The sequence below is a fragment of the Talpa occidentalis genome, unplaced genomic scaffold (genome assembly GCF_014898055.3).
Source record: "Talpa occidentalis isolate TD23 unplaced genomic scaffold, MPIMG_talOcc4v2.1 talOcc4.15, whole genome shotgun sequence".
NCBI classification, from domain to species: domain Eukaryota; kingdom Metazoa; phylum Chordata; class Mammalia; order Eulipotyphla; family Talpidae; genus Talpa; species Talpa occidentalis.
In genome coordinates this window covers 23,337,274-23,353,998 of record NW_023601543.1, presented here as the reverse complement: position 1 = coordinate 23,353,998, position 16,725 = coordinate 23,337,274, and the positions used below count along the sequence as shown (strand labels likewise).

The window sequence follows — 16,725 nt, the reverse complement described above, 5'->3', positions numbered from 1 at the left end:
CTTTGAAAAGAATCATTGAGAACACTCCAGCACAGTAGTTGGCCTTGTGTTATCTCTAATTTCAGAGATTCTTGTTAAACTAAGGCTTATACTCAAATAGCTTTACCATCTTCTGCGATTCTTTGCTAAAGTAGAAAATAAAATGCAGTTTCTCATGAAGTACATCAACAGATCTTCAATTATCTCTTCTTAAATCTTTTCAATCTCAGAAACAGAGGAGATACGATGAAACTGAAAATTTGAGCTTGGCTGGAATAATTTATTTTAAAATACTTAGAAAATGAAAGTCACGAACTTCTGTAAGATAATTGAAAATTAACCTATTTAATTGCAACTTTTTCACATCATGCCCAAGCGTCAGGCGTTAACATAAAGCTGTGTAAATAATTGCATTAGAATGTAATACACCAGGCATTTTTTAATGATTGTGTTAAATCTAAATTTACACATATCATGGAAAAGAAGATTATTTTTCAGCTGAAATTGTGATCACTAATATTTACAAGCAAATAATCCTTGAGGCAAAAACAGCCATAAGGAAAAGAACATTTCATATCTTTCTGAAACAGGAACATTTTGGACATTTTTCTTGTTCCAGTGATTTATGGTCTGTCAGTCATGAGGAAATGCACACATTTCAGATTTTAATTTACTGGATAATGTTTTACTAAATGAAGTGGTGTTCAGATGGAGGTAGTATAGTGAATGTTTTTTCATTGAGCAGATAAATAGTTACAAAAGGGAAAGCTATAGGAACATAATGTATCAGCTTAAGACTGATACCTTCCAGGTAACTATACTGTTGTACAGTCATGCACGAATTAATGACGGGATACATTTGGGGAAATACTTTGTTAGGTGATTTCTTCACAGTGTGAAAGTCATGGACTGTAAGTACCCACACCTAGTTGGTAGGGTTCTAAGGCTCAGCTTATTGGGACCACTGTCATATTTTCAGCCTGTTGTTGACTGAAATGTTGAGCCAAGCATGTCTGTATAATCTTGGCTTGTGAGTTAAGTAAATGAAATGAAACTGGACTAAAAAGATCAGAATGTAAGCAAAAATAATTTTAATAATTTGAAAATTACCTGGAGTGCAGGCGTCAGCTTCACACTGTTGATACTTAACAGGAGTATTTTCCTAAATAAAATTGGGTTTACAAGTCCAAGGAAACTCAGGATTTAAGAACGGTAAGAGGAAAGTTGACGGTGACAGGGCTGCTGGCAGTACTTAGAGCAAAGTTTCTACCACTTACAAAATGTCATCCTCTCTATGTGGATTAGTTACAAAAAAGATGCCTCCCTGGAAAGATAAAATATCAAAAAGGCACTCCTTCTTTTGACCCGAAAGTTTTGTGCAAGACATAAGGCATTGTTCATAGAATAGGGCCTAGATTTCAGTTTCTGCTTTGGCCTGCTCTCTCAGACAACATGAACTGCTAGATATTGTGATCCTGTTCTAGGATCTTCAAAGACTACAGGGGTGTGTGTGTGTGTGTGCGTGTGTGTGTGTGTACATGTACTTGCCCATAATGTGAAAGGCCTTTGAACTATTTCTTTTCAGCAACTTTTTCATTAAGGATCATAAGTTTCTTTCAATAAATTCACTTTTGTATTCTAAATAACTTATAAAGAAATTTTATGAAGATGCTACACCTTGCTCTTGTTTTACTGGCAGTGGCTAATTTAGCCACACCCGTTGGTAGATCAGGAAGAGATTTGGGGTTAAGTAAATTCCAGTATTTAAGAAAGACATATACCAACTTTAAAGTCCATTCATGCCATTGAGTGGTGAGAAGAGGATGTGAAATATGTTTTTTTTTTTCCCAAAGATTTATTTGTTTATTTATTTATACAAGCACTGGGTACAGTCAGAAGCGTAGGAGGGTGAGAGAATTCACCAGAGCCAGAGCGGGGAGCAGAACAGGCAGAAGGACCAAAGACACTCCTGAGGGGAGCAGTGGGCAGCAGGAGAGGTCTGCGCACCACGTGGGCCCCTCCTCCGGTGGCCAGGGAGCAGCCGGGGATCGAACCAGTGCTGCAGAGGATGCGGGCAGCTTCGCAAGCCAGCGCTCAACCGCTACGCCACCGGGGAGGCCCATGAAATATTTTTTGTTACAATTTGCTTTTATATAACCACAGTAGAATGTACAAGCTAGTTTCATCAGCCATGTTCCTTAACTGGGAAGACAAACTGAACTTCATAAATGCTCAAACAAGACAATCACAGCAAAGCACCTTCTTGTTTTTATTCTTAAAAATCATCTATTCCTGCCATCTTAACACATTTTTTTTCATCTTATCCTATAAGATGACTCTTACTGAGCCACCCAATTATACTGAAAAATAGGGTTTTGTGGTTAAGTCATGATTTTTTTTTCTTTCTTTGTGGGTAAAGAAGGGGGATCCTTCAGAAGCCTTTTCTCGCCAGAAAACAAATGCTGCTTTCCTCCTTGATAGAAATGTAACAGGTTTACCTGTGCCTTTGAACCACTCTTGTTTTTCTGCTTAAAGCAAATTCAATGCATGTGGCACTTAATGTTTTTGACAAGTGTGTGCAATTGACATCCTGGTGCTTCCTTTTCAGTAGCTGAATTATAGTACTTGATTTGAAAACTCAAACCTACTTTTCTATATATTTTAATGCTCATCAACTATAGGGGGAAATATAGGGGATCAGAATGTGAAAGAAGATAAATATGATTGTTGTTGTCTGATTTAAATTATTCCTGACTCAACCATGTATTTTAATTAATAGATTTTCCAAGAAGTAAAAAGCAGTGATATTGCCAAAACTTTCCGCAAAGCTATCAACAGGAAAGAAGGAATTTGTGCTCTGGGAGGAACTTCAGAGTTGTCCAGTGAAGGAACACAGCATTCTTACTCAGGTAATAGTTTTAGGTACAAAATGTTGACACAGTGAACTAAGTTGGGTGGGAGAGGGGATATAGAAAAACACTATGTCCTAAATAAGAATACATTAGCAGTCTTTTGTGACATTGTATTTGTATTTCAGACTAATACTTGCCATAATAGCATTATAAGTATGTATTGTATGTGCAATGATTGACTTGGTTACAGTAGAGTTCCACTGTGATATAAATGTAATTTTAAAAGAATTTTATAATTGACTTCTCCAAGGATCAGTTTACCCTGCTCTGTTCTTTTTGTTAAATTTTGTAATTCCTAATAACCACTATGTTGCACTCAAGCATCTAGGTTTCCAGAGAGGATAATAATCATATGTTGGTGACACATTAATGTTTAGCACTACTATACAACTATGTTAGGCTTTAGATTCAAATTTCTAACCTAAGATATGAACTAATTTCTTCTTACTCAACACAATGTTAGAGGAAGAAAAATATGCATTTGTTAACTGGATCAACAAAGCTTTGGAAAATGATCCTGATTGCCGACATGTTATACCTATGAACCCGAATACTGATGACCTATTCAAAGCTGTTGGTGATGGAATTGTGCTTTGGTAAGATCTTGACTTATTTGATATCGAGATTTCAAAAAATAGTCTTCCGCATAACTGATATATTTGTTTCTGGATGTCTGACAACTTCACCTCAGGAAATAATTAGAACTGTTTGGATTCTGCCCATTTCATTTCATCTCTAGGTCTGTCCGTGAAAGTACTACTAAAATATTAACTTTAAAAGTCAGTCATTTAGATGGAGAAGAAGCTCTCAGTTTCCACTTTCTTAACCATGAGCAATGAGAGCATTACAACTTTGTTGAACTTAAGCAGGCTGGTATCTCTTTATTCTTAAGTACCATCGCTTCCAAAAAAAAGAGAAAAAGAGCTACTCTTTAGTTTCCCATTGTCCAATTATTTATTTATGAAAAATGCATTTGGCACTGCTGCCAAAGCCAACAGTATCTTGGCAGAAATGATAGAGCAGGTTGTTGATTCTTTGTCATTTGATGTTCCTTTCTATAGTGGCAGTGTTGTGCAGTGGCTAAAGGCATGTTCCACAGTTGATGCACTTGGGTGCATATTCAAGTTCTGCCACTGTAATCTAGATAATCCCTGTTGGTGCAGGGGTTAAAGACAGCGCTATCAAGCTAGCTCCACACTGCAGCATGAGTTCAATCCCCAGCCGGCCAGGGAGCTGCCCATATGGGGCAGCAGTCCACTCCTATCTCCCTCGCTGCTCCTCTCAGCAGTGTATTTCAGTAGATCTGCCAGTTGTGCTCCCCACACCCTCTGGTGAATCCTCTCATCCCCCCACCTCTGGCTTACACCCCAGTTCTTGTATGCATAAATAAATTTTTTAAAAAGATAATCTAGTCCCTTGCATTGAGTTTCCATCTGTTTTCACCCCCACATAACTGTACTTACCTCACAGGGCTGCTCTGAACATTAAGTGACTTACCTGTGGAGTGCTTAGAAAGCACGTGGACAGACTTCAGATGACAGTGTACAATATATAAAATTCTTTTATTTTTCAATAAAGTCATTTTGGTTATTTAAAAAAATGATTTTAAAAATGTAAGCTATCTCCTGTTTTGATAGGCACTCAAAACATAATTCCCCATGCAGTTTAATAAAAATAATCATGTGGTACTATTTAATATTTTGATTTGGCTTGGAAAGAACCATGGTTTTCCCTATGGAAACTAAAAATGTTTTAGGGCAGCATTTAACTCCAGATTTTGGAAATGAGATTTTAATTATAGATTCTCATCAAATTAATATACCTTTCTTTCCCATCACTGTATTACCAGTGCCAAATACAGTGCCTACCTCATCATTCAGGCATTCAGTAAATATTTGGTGAGTGAAAGAATCTCATGCTCAAGTAATTTTACCTCTTTGTGGACAAAGGGTAATTTTCAACTGTGAATTATATATTTCAGAAAGGACACAATTTTACTGTGAGGCATAATCTGTTTTTAACATTTATCAATGAAGTATTTTTTAAATCCATGATATTCATTCTTATAAAACAATGAGGAAAATATGCTCAAATCCCCCACTCAGAGATACCCAACTACTATAACTATTTGGTTTTATTTTGGAAATTTGAATTTTTCACATGTATATTTTTTGTGGTCAACCAGATAAAAGTCATATGGTACATTTACTTCTCCAGATTATGTGAAATATGTAAAAATACATGAATATTTATAAATGCTTTAAAATGAACAACTCATTTTAAAATTTTTCTTTCAGTAAAATGATCAACCTTTCAGTTCCTGATACAATTGATGAAAGAGCAATCAACAAGAAGAAACTTACACCTTTCATCATTCAGGTATGCATAGTTTTACCCTCCATCTTCCATGAAACCACTATTTGAGGACCTGTTCTATAAATCACGAGCTCTGCATTTTTTATTTTCTCATTTAATTATATTAACAACTTGGTTTTTTTAGGATTATTATCCAGATTTTACAAAGAAAAGGATTGGGACTCAGAAAGGTTTCTGAGCTTGTCCTAGGTTAATGATGGAACTGAAGTGCAAGCCTCAGTCTAACTCCAAAGTCCTACATTCCTTTTATTACACATTATGTTTAAACAAGCAGAAATCAACAAAAAAAATTAAACTCTTAATTTGCATGCTTAAGAAATAGAGCATTTTTCCTTTTTATCAAGTGACTTTTAGACTATAAAATAGCAAAAGTTCCTCATGCAGGAGCACCTCTTGGGATGTGGAGACTGAATTCTAGAATTCTTCCAGGTATATGCAGTAGACATTTAAGGATTTCCAGAAATAAGACATTCTATCCTCAGTTCTTTTCTTTAGTGTCATTGTACTTCAAAGGGAACCAAATAAAAACACCAAGTTTACTTTCCATGGAATTCTGGAAAGACAATGTTAATTAGGATGAGATTTGTTTTAGCTCCGCTTCCAACACGCAAATCTGGAATTTGTTTTTTGTGGATCAAGTATGATCATTGAGTGTTATTTTCACTGGAGGGAGAAATAAACCTCTTAAAAAATGGAAAGGTCAACAAGCAAGTGTGTAAATTGGCTGTCTTGCAGGAAAACTTGAACTTGGCACTGAACTCTGCTTCTGCCATTGGGTGTCACGTTGTGAACATTGGTGCAGAGGATTTGCGGGCTGGGAAACCTCATCTGGTTTTGGGACTGCTTTGGCAGATCATTAAGATCGGCTTGTTCGCTGACATTGAATTAAGCAGGAATGAAGGTAATAGAACAGTCATTATTTAAAAGTTGTTTATTGGGTTTTTTCTAGTCATGCAGACTGTCATGCTTTTGCTTAATTGAGGTGATTAGATAATAACTAGAATTAACATAAGGTAATGCTATAGTGTTATTCAGGAAAACAGCCTAATTATAACTTTCTTCTTTAGTAGTAATTAACATTTGTCTGGCACTTGAGAATTCATTTTAGACGTGAAAAGAGAGTTTAAAGAGCTTTTCCATGGTCCCCAAATTTGATATTTATTCTTTCCTGAAGTGCCCATACAACACCCATCTCATCCCCACACTCAACTCCACCACTATTTTTTATTTTATTTATTTAGTTTTTAAGATTATTTATGCAGACAAGAACTGGGGTGCAGGCCAGAGGTACAGGGGAGGTGAGAGGATTCACCAGAGACAGAGTGGGGAGCAGAACAGGCAGAGATACTGAAATAGACTGCTTAGGGAAGTTGTGGGTGAGACAGGAGAGGTCTGCTGCGCCATGTGGGTCAGCTCCCTGGCTGGGGATCTGAGCTAGAGCTGCAGTGGCTGGCTGGCTGGAGATAGCTTAATAGCTCTGTCTTTAACCTCTGCACCACCAGGGAGGCCCCTCACCTATTTTTAATACCTTTCAAGTTTTATTATAGAACTAGACCTCCTAACCCACCCTTGGTGGTCATTTCCTGCACCAGCAGAAGCATCATCCTTATGGCACACGTTTTTCTATCACATCTTGGCTCACTTACAATACTATTGGCATGGGGTCCTAGGAATTACTCCATTAGCCTCTCCCTATAAAGTTTAATGTATTAAACCTCACTCCAAACATTCATATTTTATTCCAGAAATCACCATCTCAATCCTCAATTACTTTGGGGCAAGACTATATATTTGGGGCTCTCCTCATTTCCAAGGTCTCATAATGGTCTGTCAAGTCTTACTTTGCACATGTATCCATTTCAAGACATTTTTGCACATTCAAGACTATTACACTTTCATTTCCAATCCATTCAAAGTATCCTTATTTGAACAACTAACATTTTTCTCATTGTTGGTCTTCTTCATTGTTGGTGTGTGTCTTGTTAACTAAGTTCATTGAAAAAGGAAAAGGATACAACAAAATAAAATTACTAATCTTTGACAAAATGTCAGGTGCATAGATAGCAGGCCATTTAACCCTTTGTAGCCTTTGACTTGGTGAAAATGGGAAGCAGACAGAAAGTTCTATACAAACGTCCATTCTGCCTCTGCCCCCGCTCACATATATCCCTGAGTGCAAATGTAACATGGTGTGAAGTAGGGTCTGTGAAAGAAGAAATTTGCCTGACGTAGTAATTTCTTACATATTTTCAGTAATAAAGCCATTTTAGTCTTCTTATTCAAAATAAACCTTTTATTTTATGGGAGGTAATTATGTCAGGAAGTCTACACAATTTCTTCACAAAACTGCTTTTATTTAGATAGTTCTCTATGATAACACCCAAGCTTCTGTTTATTACTTGTGGGAATATTTACCAAAAAATTCTTGGTTTCCCCCACACATTCAGTTCAACAAAAAAGTACTGAGCAGACTATACAAGATACATGCTATAGAAAATAGGAAGTTAGGCCTCCCTGGTGACCTAAGGAGGTTAAGTCTCAGCTTTATCACGGCTACAGCCTGGGTTTGATCCCTGGCCAGTGAGCTAACCCACATGTGGTGCAGCAGACCTCTCCTGTCTTGCTGCTCCCCTCGGCAGTATTTTTCAGTAGATCTGCCTTTTCTGCTCCCCGCTCTGTCTCTGGTGAATGCTCTCACCACCAACCCCCACTTCTGCACCTCTGGCCTACACTCCAGTTCTACACAAGAAAAAATGAGTCAGAAAATAAGAAGTTGAATCATAACCCTTTTAAGATAGGTTTAACCCTTTGAGAGTTAACCAGTTACTTAAATCTGGATACCATAATGTTTCTATATGCCTGTAATCAAAGGTTATGTAAAAGGTTCCAACGTTTATATATCCTTCTCCAAGGACAGCTTACGTAAATATGTGACATAGTGCGAAAATGTTGATTTTAAAAGGTATTTGGGGTGTGAAGAATAATAAAGAAAATAATTAATTATTATGTATATTTGCTGTGTATGCTCATAATGCAATGCGTCCATCTGTGTCATATAATTACCTACTTATATATTTATCTTTTATTAGACAACTAGTACCTAAAAAACAGGAACTAGGTCATGCTAGTTTTTGCACCTCCATTATTTAACAGAGTATCAAAAGCCGAAAGAGTTGTAATGACCACCATCATAATTTTTTTGCCTATAGCCTTGGCTGCATTACTTCGAGATGGTGAGACTTTGGAGGAGCTTATGAAATTGTCTCCAGAAGAGCTGCTTCTTAGATGGGCAAACTTTCATTTGGAAAACTCAGGCTGGCAAAAAATCAACAACTTCAGTGTGGACATCAAGGTAACTGCAAAGAACTGTAACATTTTGGGGCATATATGTGACTTGGGAGATTTCATGCCAGCTTAAGAGACACAGTCCTATCTGTGCATTAGCAAGCCTTGTTGCCTTTTGGCCCTGAAAGTAGATTTTAGTAGAGAAGTGGAGCCAAGTAAGAAGCACTGGCACCAAGTCTAGCTTTCATTTTGTGGAGCAGGATAAAGGTATTTTAGTCCTAGCATTCTACATTCTGCTCACCTTGGACATGGAGTATAAAAGGATGGCCGTGACTGTTCTTTCTGTCACTGCCTTTCCCAGGCCTTAGAGTGACCTGTTCGTAAAGACCTAGAAGAGAAAGAAAAGGCCTCGAGATTCCTCTTCCCCTTTCTTATTTGGCTCCTGTCCTGTCATGTCCTACACCTTTGGATTCTGGGTTCTTGCCGGTTGTGACGAGTTCTTATATATGTGTCTGTGACTCCTCCACCTCTCACACAATGCTCGGCATGAAAAAGACCTGCAATTATTTCTTGTGCGAATTAGATTTTGTCACTTGCTGCTTACCAGGAGCAGGAGGGGAAACTAGCAAAGGAGGGAGAATCGGGAGTATTCATTTATCATGTTTGTTGCCTTTGGCTTCTTGGGGAGAGAGGGGTCAAAGTGACTGTAGCAAACACCATGGGGTTCTCACTAACTGGACTCTTCAAAATCCAGATATTAGGAGGCAGGAAACAAACTCAAGGATCTTCACCAGATGTCACTCATCAGTGGGGCTACGAAAACAGCCTGTGATCACATCAATCTGTTGAATAATGTGAGGAAGTAATAGGGTATTTGCAGTACTGATTTTTTTTTTAAAGATTTATTTATTTATTTATACAAGCACTGGATACAGTCAGAAGTGCCGGAGGGCGAGAGGATTCACGAGAGGCAGAGCCGGGAACAGAACAGGCAGACTGACAGGAAACACACTGCTGAGGGGAGCAGCGGGCGGCAGGAGAGGTCTGCACATCATGTGGGACCCTCGCTGGTGGCCGGGGATCGAACAGGCGCTGCAGAGGCTGCGGGCAGCCTCGCAGCCCAGTGCTCAACCACTGCGCCACCAGGGGAGGCCCAGCAGTACTGATTTTATCAGCGACAGTTAGGATAGTTCCCAAAATATAAGACCAACTGGCACCCTCACCCTTTTAACTTATACATGTTTGGCCAGGGGATATTTTGCTTATGCTTTAGATGGTGTTCCCCAAAACCATTTGTAAATGGAGTTTATGTTTTGGGACACATTCTGAATCTATGAAAAGAAATCATATTTAAAAATGAAGCCTACTTCGAATATTTGTAAAAAGCAAAGGATTATTCACTGATGCGAACATTATATTCAGGTTCAAAATTTCACCTGTAAAGTCCTTTTCAAGGTAGTAAATATGAACTCCTCTAGGTCTGCTCTTTATCTGCTCTCAGATGCATAAAATTAGGTTGTGAATTGCCTATGTACTTTTAGTAGGGAATTGTAAGTATAAACACTTTCATAATGGTAATGTACTATTTCTCCCATCCAAGTACTAACCAGGCCCGACCCTGCTTAGCTTCCGAGATCAGACGAGATCGGGCGCGTTCAGGGTGGTATGGCCGTAGACGGTAATGTACTATTTCTAAGAAGAAGGGAAATCCTATACCCACTGATGGTAGGATCTGGATTTGCATTTCATAAATTGTTCTGAAAGGCTTTCACTTACTTGATTTTCCCCATTCTAGAATCATTTAGGACACTGTATTAACCTCACTTGGGTAGCTTGTTTACAATGCAGCTTTCTGGGCAGCTCCCAGATGTTCACATTTGGCAGATCTGGGGTTAGATCCAGTAATCTGCATTTTGATCAACTATCCCAGGGGATCAGGATGTACATAATTTACAAAGTTCACTGTGCGAACCAGTCCTTTATAGCTTATCTGGGTTTTCCAGGTCTAGTAAATAGAGAACTATCATAGTGGGAAGATAGTCTTAAGGTATTTCAGGATTAAGGAATCTTCTTGCTGGTTCCTATCCTCTCATATTCCAGAGAAACAGAATTTTACATGACATGTCTGTCAAAGGCCTTCTTGTTTTCAAGTTGTTTTCTTAGAATTCACCCCTGCCACCCCCAAAATGAGCAATGCCACTTTATTTTATGATTGGGTTTCCAAGTAAAACCATTCAAGTGATGAGAATTCAGAGGCTGAAAACAAAAACAGAAGCTTCTTTGGTTAAGTGTCTTCAGATGATAAAGTGTTAAATGTTATTTCACCAACTGAAATGATTCTCATTTAAATTTTTTGACATTTATATTTACAATTAAATAAATCTTTAACACAGTTAATCTCTTCTCTATAGGTTATTGTATCTATTGTGCTTTATAATCGTGTAACCTGTTTCTTTTCTCTTTCCCTGTGCTTCCTGGATTTCTTCTGCCGATTTTTTCTTACTTGCTTTTTCTACAAGCTCATTGACTTCAGTAATTCAGTGAAGGTACAGAACTAGTTATGTTCTTAGTCACATGATATTATTGATAACCTCAATAAATTGTAAAGTCACAACAAAATCCAGTTCATCCATACTTAAAGTAGACAGGTGGAATTTTGGGAGGAAATTTTCTGTTAGATTAGAGAACAGATTTGTGCCATATAGTCTCACAAAATCCAATGCAAATATCCTTCCAAACATGGAACAATAGGATACATTCATTCTTTGTAAATGTGATCTCACTGACATTTTCAATTCATTTGTAGGATTCCAAAGCTTATTTCCATCTTCTCAATCAAATCGCACCAAAAGGACAAAAAGAAGGTGAACCACGGATAGATATTAACATGTCAGGTTTCAATGTAAGTATAGGTGTTCTTTTCAGCTCTACAGTCTTATGAAATGGTTGATTTCTTATAAATAAAAAAAATTTTATAATTACTTATAGTAGCATTGACACTTTTAAGCATCATTTATAAATTAATTACTATAGATGTATTGCAGAGACAGAAAAGTTAGCTTTTATTTATTTTGCTAGTTTATTAATGTGTTCCATAATTACTGGTTTGGAGTTGGTTTATGTGGTAGTGTTGGTTTATATGGGTGATACAAAATATGCAAAGCAAGTGTGGGAAAATAAGTACTAGAGATTAACCTTTTCGAAGAATTTGTGTTATAACCACAGTGATAGATTTAATGGCTACACTTTTCATACATGCATCTGTAATATTCCTGTGCCTCTGAGAGTAGTATGCATATGTTTACAAATTCCTGATCCATGAAATTCAATTTGGAGAATCGCTGTTATGGACCATGTTTTCTGTTTACATCACTAATTTGGTCTGTGACCTTGAACATGTTCCTCCCCCAAATTGGCTCTCACTTTGCTCATCCATAAAGTCAGGAATTAGACTAGACTATTTAGACTCAAGTTTCCAGGATTCTGTGGTTCTTTGTACCCTTTAGATGTAGAATGCATTCTACTAATTTTTAAACAATCCACATTTGTAGGCTATTATGCAGCAGGATAAGTCAATTATGCTGTCTAAACCATTTATACTGTCCTTGCCAGAACTGAATTTGTAAGCAATGTGTGTGCTTATATTTTTTCCCATTATGTTAAATGTGAAACTCTTATGCTCCAATCACTCTTGGTATGAATGATAATTGTCTTGTGCACAAAGGGAGCTGCCTGGGATGGTTAGCCAGGTGATCTTACGCCTGGATCAGTGGCACCAGTATATTAACTGATTCTGATAGAGCTCTTCTCCAGCCAGTTCTCCTAGACTGACCACCTTAAAATATTCCCTTCTTTGTCTCTTCCCTCGTTCTAATCATTCAAGGGTTCCCTATTGATTCTAGAGTCAGTCTGAAATGTTCTCTTAGCATTTAAGGCCCTACATCTTGTTCCAGCTCTTCCAACCAGTGTTACGTCCTACTAGAGTGTACACCCCCCTCCCTCGCACATATTCATTTTACCTCCAAGCCTTTACTCACACTTTTCCCTTATTCTTCAGGGCCCTTCTGTACTTGCTTTAGGGCCTAATTTTAAAATCTGAACAGCTTTATCTTTTTTTCTCGATGAGTTTTGGCATGAGAGATGTAATCCCAATTGAGTTCAACAAATTCTGTCCTTAGATAAACAATTTGGTGACATCTAGGGTATTTTCAAGGTACTGCATATTCAACACAGCCATCTTTTTTTTCCCCCTTGCATTCAAAACAATTTTGTAATAAGTACCATATGTTGACTAAGAGAAAGTAGAATTGTATATCCAGCCTATCATTGTAGGGAAACATTTCTATATTTTCAATACGGGCTTTGAAAAATAACTTCTTATTTTACTTCAACAGGAAACAGATGATTTAAAGAGAGCCGAGAGTATGCTTCAACAAGCAGACAAATTAGGTTGCAGGCAGTTTGTTACCCCTGCTGATGTTGTCAGTGGAAACCCCAAACTGAACTTAGCTTTTGTGGCTAACCTGTTTAATAAATATCCGGCACTAACTAAACCAGAGAACCAAGATATTGACTGGACTCTACTAGAAGGTAACTACAGGTTTCTTAAATTCTGATGTATGGGAATACAGAGTAGAGACATATAGACCATGATGACTGAATAATAATCTTGGCTTAATAAGTTTCTTTATCGACTTTCCTTTAACAAGAATCTCCTAGCAGTCGGCCAAAGCACTGAGCAAACAATGGCAACTGATAAAAAGGACTGAAACTAATGAAGAAAGGAATCCTATAAATGTGCTTTTAAAATAAAATAGTCTAAGGGTCACTTAGTTGAAGGCCACTTAGCAAAGCAATGTTTTGTGTTAATATTTCAGAGTTAGATCATTTTTTAAAAGCTCACACCAGAAAAATGCACACATATAAAATATCACCTATAAATATATAGTATTTATGTTTTATTCTTCCATAGTCAGGTTGACTGAACCTAGCTCCAGTTCTTTCACACTTTCCTACTTTAAAAAATTATATATACTAGTTATCTGTTAAAGTTTGGGAAAGACAAACTTTGCATTTTCCAGAATATATGTGCATGACGTATAGTTGTAAAAAAATTAAAAATGCAAATAGTTTTGCATTTCAAAGTTTCAAGGTAATTTGTTGTGGTAACTTAGGCATGTAAAATGTATAACTGTGTGTTGTGTTAAAATCAATAAAAGGAAGATGTCAGTTAATATGAGTATAGGTTCATATGACCTTAGCAAATTTTTAAAATACAAACTAAACTGATAACATTGGTTACTTTGCATGGAGATTTGGTGAGATAGTGAAGGAGGAGGGCGATTGTCAAATGTTCATTAACCTCTGAGTTGCTTAACTGATTGAAATAAAGTTATATTCTTTAATTTTAAAATAAATTCAACAAATTAAAAATAAGTAAATATTGTTCGTATTCTTAATAGGAGAAACTCGTGAAGAAAGAACTTTCCGTAACTGGATGAATTCTCTTGGTGTCAATCCTCACGTAAACCATCTCTATGCGTAAGCCTTCCTACTGTTATCGTAGACCATTATGTAGGTCATGAATCAATGCCACGCATATAATTATAGCTCTAAACATTTGCCAAATGTTAGTTTGTAGCAATTGTTTATAGCAGAAAATGTTGAGTAGTGACTTCTATTATCATTTTCCAAATACACAAAATCCCAGATTGTTTGTTTAGATGATCATTAAGTATAAGTGAAGGAATGCATAAGTGTCTTTCGAGCACCCAGGAGCAAATGCTTTATATTTTGAAACAGTGACAGATCAAGGAACTCCTTCTCTAGACCATCCATGATACCCCAGGGCCTTTGTGATCACTGTTGTGTTCTCTTAGCCTGGAATATTCTCTCCCACATCTAATGATGTCACACTCCTGTATCTTATCCAAGCCAGAGATTCTGATCATGACTACCATCTGCCATTCTCTAACCCTTAACTGTAGTTCTTTTTACCTTCATGGCACTTATATATCCATCCCCAGATCATATTGTTCATTTATCCATGTACTTGTTTATTGCCTCTTTCTGATACTGATTTAAGGTGGGGAATTTTTGTCCTTTGTGCCCAGCTTCTAAAATAGGGCCTTGTGAACAATAAGCTCTCAATAAGTTCATTTAAGTGAATTTCATGGTCTTAGTTATATTTTCTTCACAGATTGATGGAAAATAGGAGTACTGAGTATTATCTATGGATTTATATATCTTATTTGACAGTGTCATGTTATTGTTCTTAAGGAAACAAAGGCAGAGCTGTCTGAAAGCACTCATTGAATTCTTTCTTAATTGTTAGTGACCTGCAAGATGCCCTGGTCATCTTACAGTTGTATGAACGAATTAAAGTTCCCGTGGACTGGAGTAAGGTTAATAAACCTCCATATCCGAAACTTGGAGCCAACATGAAAAAGGTAGATAATTTAATTGCTCTTTATCTTTGTCACAGACTATTTTTGTTCTCCATTGGTTTCTTTTGTTTGAAAAACTCTCAACTCTGGGTTGGAGGGCAGGAACTTTGTCTTATTTATTTGTGTGCTGGTACACCTAATATCTCATACTCATTGTACATAACAGTGAAAATGTAACCATTTACTTTTATGTGTTTGCAGTTAGAAAACTGCAACTATGCTGTTGAATTAGGGAAGCATCCTGCCAAATTCTCCCTGGTTGGCATTGGAGGGCAAGACCTGAATGATGGGAACCAAACCCTGACCTTAGCATTAGTCTGGCAACTGATGAGAAGGTATGGCACACAATTTTAGCTGGATAAGCTTCTCTATTATACAGATCTTTAACTAGTCTCACTATTTTTAAGCAAACATATCAATGACCATGTTGTGAAAATTTGTACTTAGACCCCGAATTGAGCTTAAGTGATGAATATGGGTTGTATGTTCAGTGGGAGATGCCTGAAAGCTAAGCAACCCAACCATCACTAGTTCCCTTTTATCATAGGAAGGCTGTGAAACTTAAGCCAAATGATTAAATGTCACTGAGTAAAAATTTTGTGAGCCCAAATTATGAATATTCTTGTGTATCTGTTAGATTAGTATCTCTTAACTATAATGCTAAAAAGCATTCATTATGACTGGATACAATCATAAAGCACAGCTTATATCATTACCACACTTAGACTAATACATTATGTGCTGGACTTGCTCATTAAAACACTGTAAATTGGGGGCCTCCCTGGTGGCGCAAGGGGTTAAGACCAACCTCAACCTATGGAAGCTGTCCACAGCCACTGCAGCACGAGTTCGATCCCCGGGCAGGGAGCTACCCACATGGCGCAGCAGACCTCTCCTGACTCGCCCGCTGCTCCCTTCAGCAGTGTTTTCAGTCATTCTTCCTGTTCTGCTCCCCACTCTGTCTCTGGTGAATCCTCTCACCCTCCACACCTCTGGCCTGTACCCCAGTTCTTGTATGCATAAATAAATGAATCTTTAAAAAATAAAAAAAAACACTGTAAATCACCACCAACACCTCTGCAAAAATGTAGTTCAGTGGCAAGCAACTACTACTTGCAGTGTTTTTTGTAGTGAATCTTTTCCCATGAAATGGTCAGTCTTTCAAATGGGTAAATCATGTTTCTAATGTTTGCATTTTTTCTCACAGATTGTCACCTTTTCTTCTGTTTTACCTTTTAGATACACCCTCAATGTCCTGGAAGATCTTGGAGATGGTCAGAAAGCTAATGATGACATCATTGTAAGCTGGGTGAACAGAACACTGAGTGAAGCTGGAAAATCAACTTCCATTCAGAGTTTTAAGGTAAGCCTTCCATAGTTTGTATATTCAACATAATGTTTGCTAGAAAGTATTTATAATTTGGAAGGCTAACCTTATGGTTTCTTTGTGAGAATTATCTTGGGACTGATGGCCAAGATTCTCTTTTCATTCTTTGGACTTTGCTTTTGGAGGGTTTTTTGTAAGATTTATTTTTTACTTTTTATTTATGCATACAAGAACTGGGATATAGGCCAGAGGTGAGGGGGTAAGAATATTCACCAGAGACAGAGTGGGGAACAGAACAGGCAGATCTACTGAAATACACTGCTGAGGGGAGCAGCAGGGGAGAGAGGAGAGGTCTGCTGTGCCATGTGGGTCATCACCTGGCCGGGGATCAAACTCATGT

General features: G+C 37.5%; 1 protein-coding gene across 3 annotated transcripts in view; it reads left to right on the top strand.

Annotated features, from left to right (window-relative positions):
* The window catches only part of PLS3 (plastin 3), a 79,807-nt gene that overhangs the window by 60,172 nt on the left and 2,910 nt on the right, over nucleotides 1-16,725 (top strand). For all 3 annotated transcript variants that reach the window (XM_037512046.2, XM_037512048.2, XM_037512047.2), the window contains exons 5-15: nucleotides 2,759-2,888; nucleotides 3,355-3,487; nucleotides 5,189-5,270; nucleotides 6,003-6,168; nucleotides 8,477-8,619; nucleotides 11,359-11,454; nucleotides 12,947-13,142; nucleotides 14,015-14,093; nucleotides 14,887-15,001; nucleotides 15,200-15,333; nucleotides 16,238-16,361. In XM_037512046.2, the coding sequence (XP_037367943.1) occupies nucleotides 2,759-2,888; nucleotides 3,355-3,487; nucleotides 5,189-5,270; nucleotides 6,003-6,168; nucleotides 8,477-8,619; nucleotides 11,359-11,454; nucleotides 12,947-13,142; nucleotides 14,015-14,093; nucleotides 14,887-15,001; nucleotides 15,200-15,333; nucleotides 16,238-16,361 (1,398 nt within the window). The remainder of the gene's footprint in view (nucleotides 1-2,758; nucleotides 2,889-3,354; nucleotides 3,488-5,188; nucleotides 5,271-6,002; nucleotides 6,169-8,476; nucleotides 8,620-11,358; nucleotides 11,455-12,946; nucleotides 13,143-14,014; nucleotides 14,094-14,886; nucleotides 15,002-15,199; nucleotides 15,334-16,237; nucleotides 16,362-16,725) is intronic.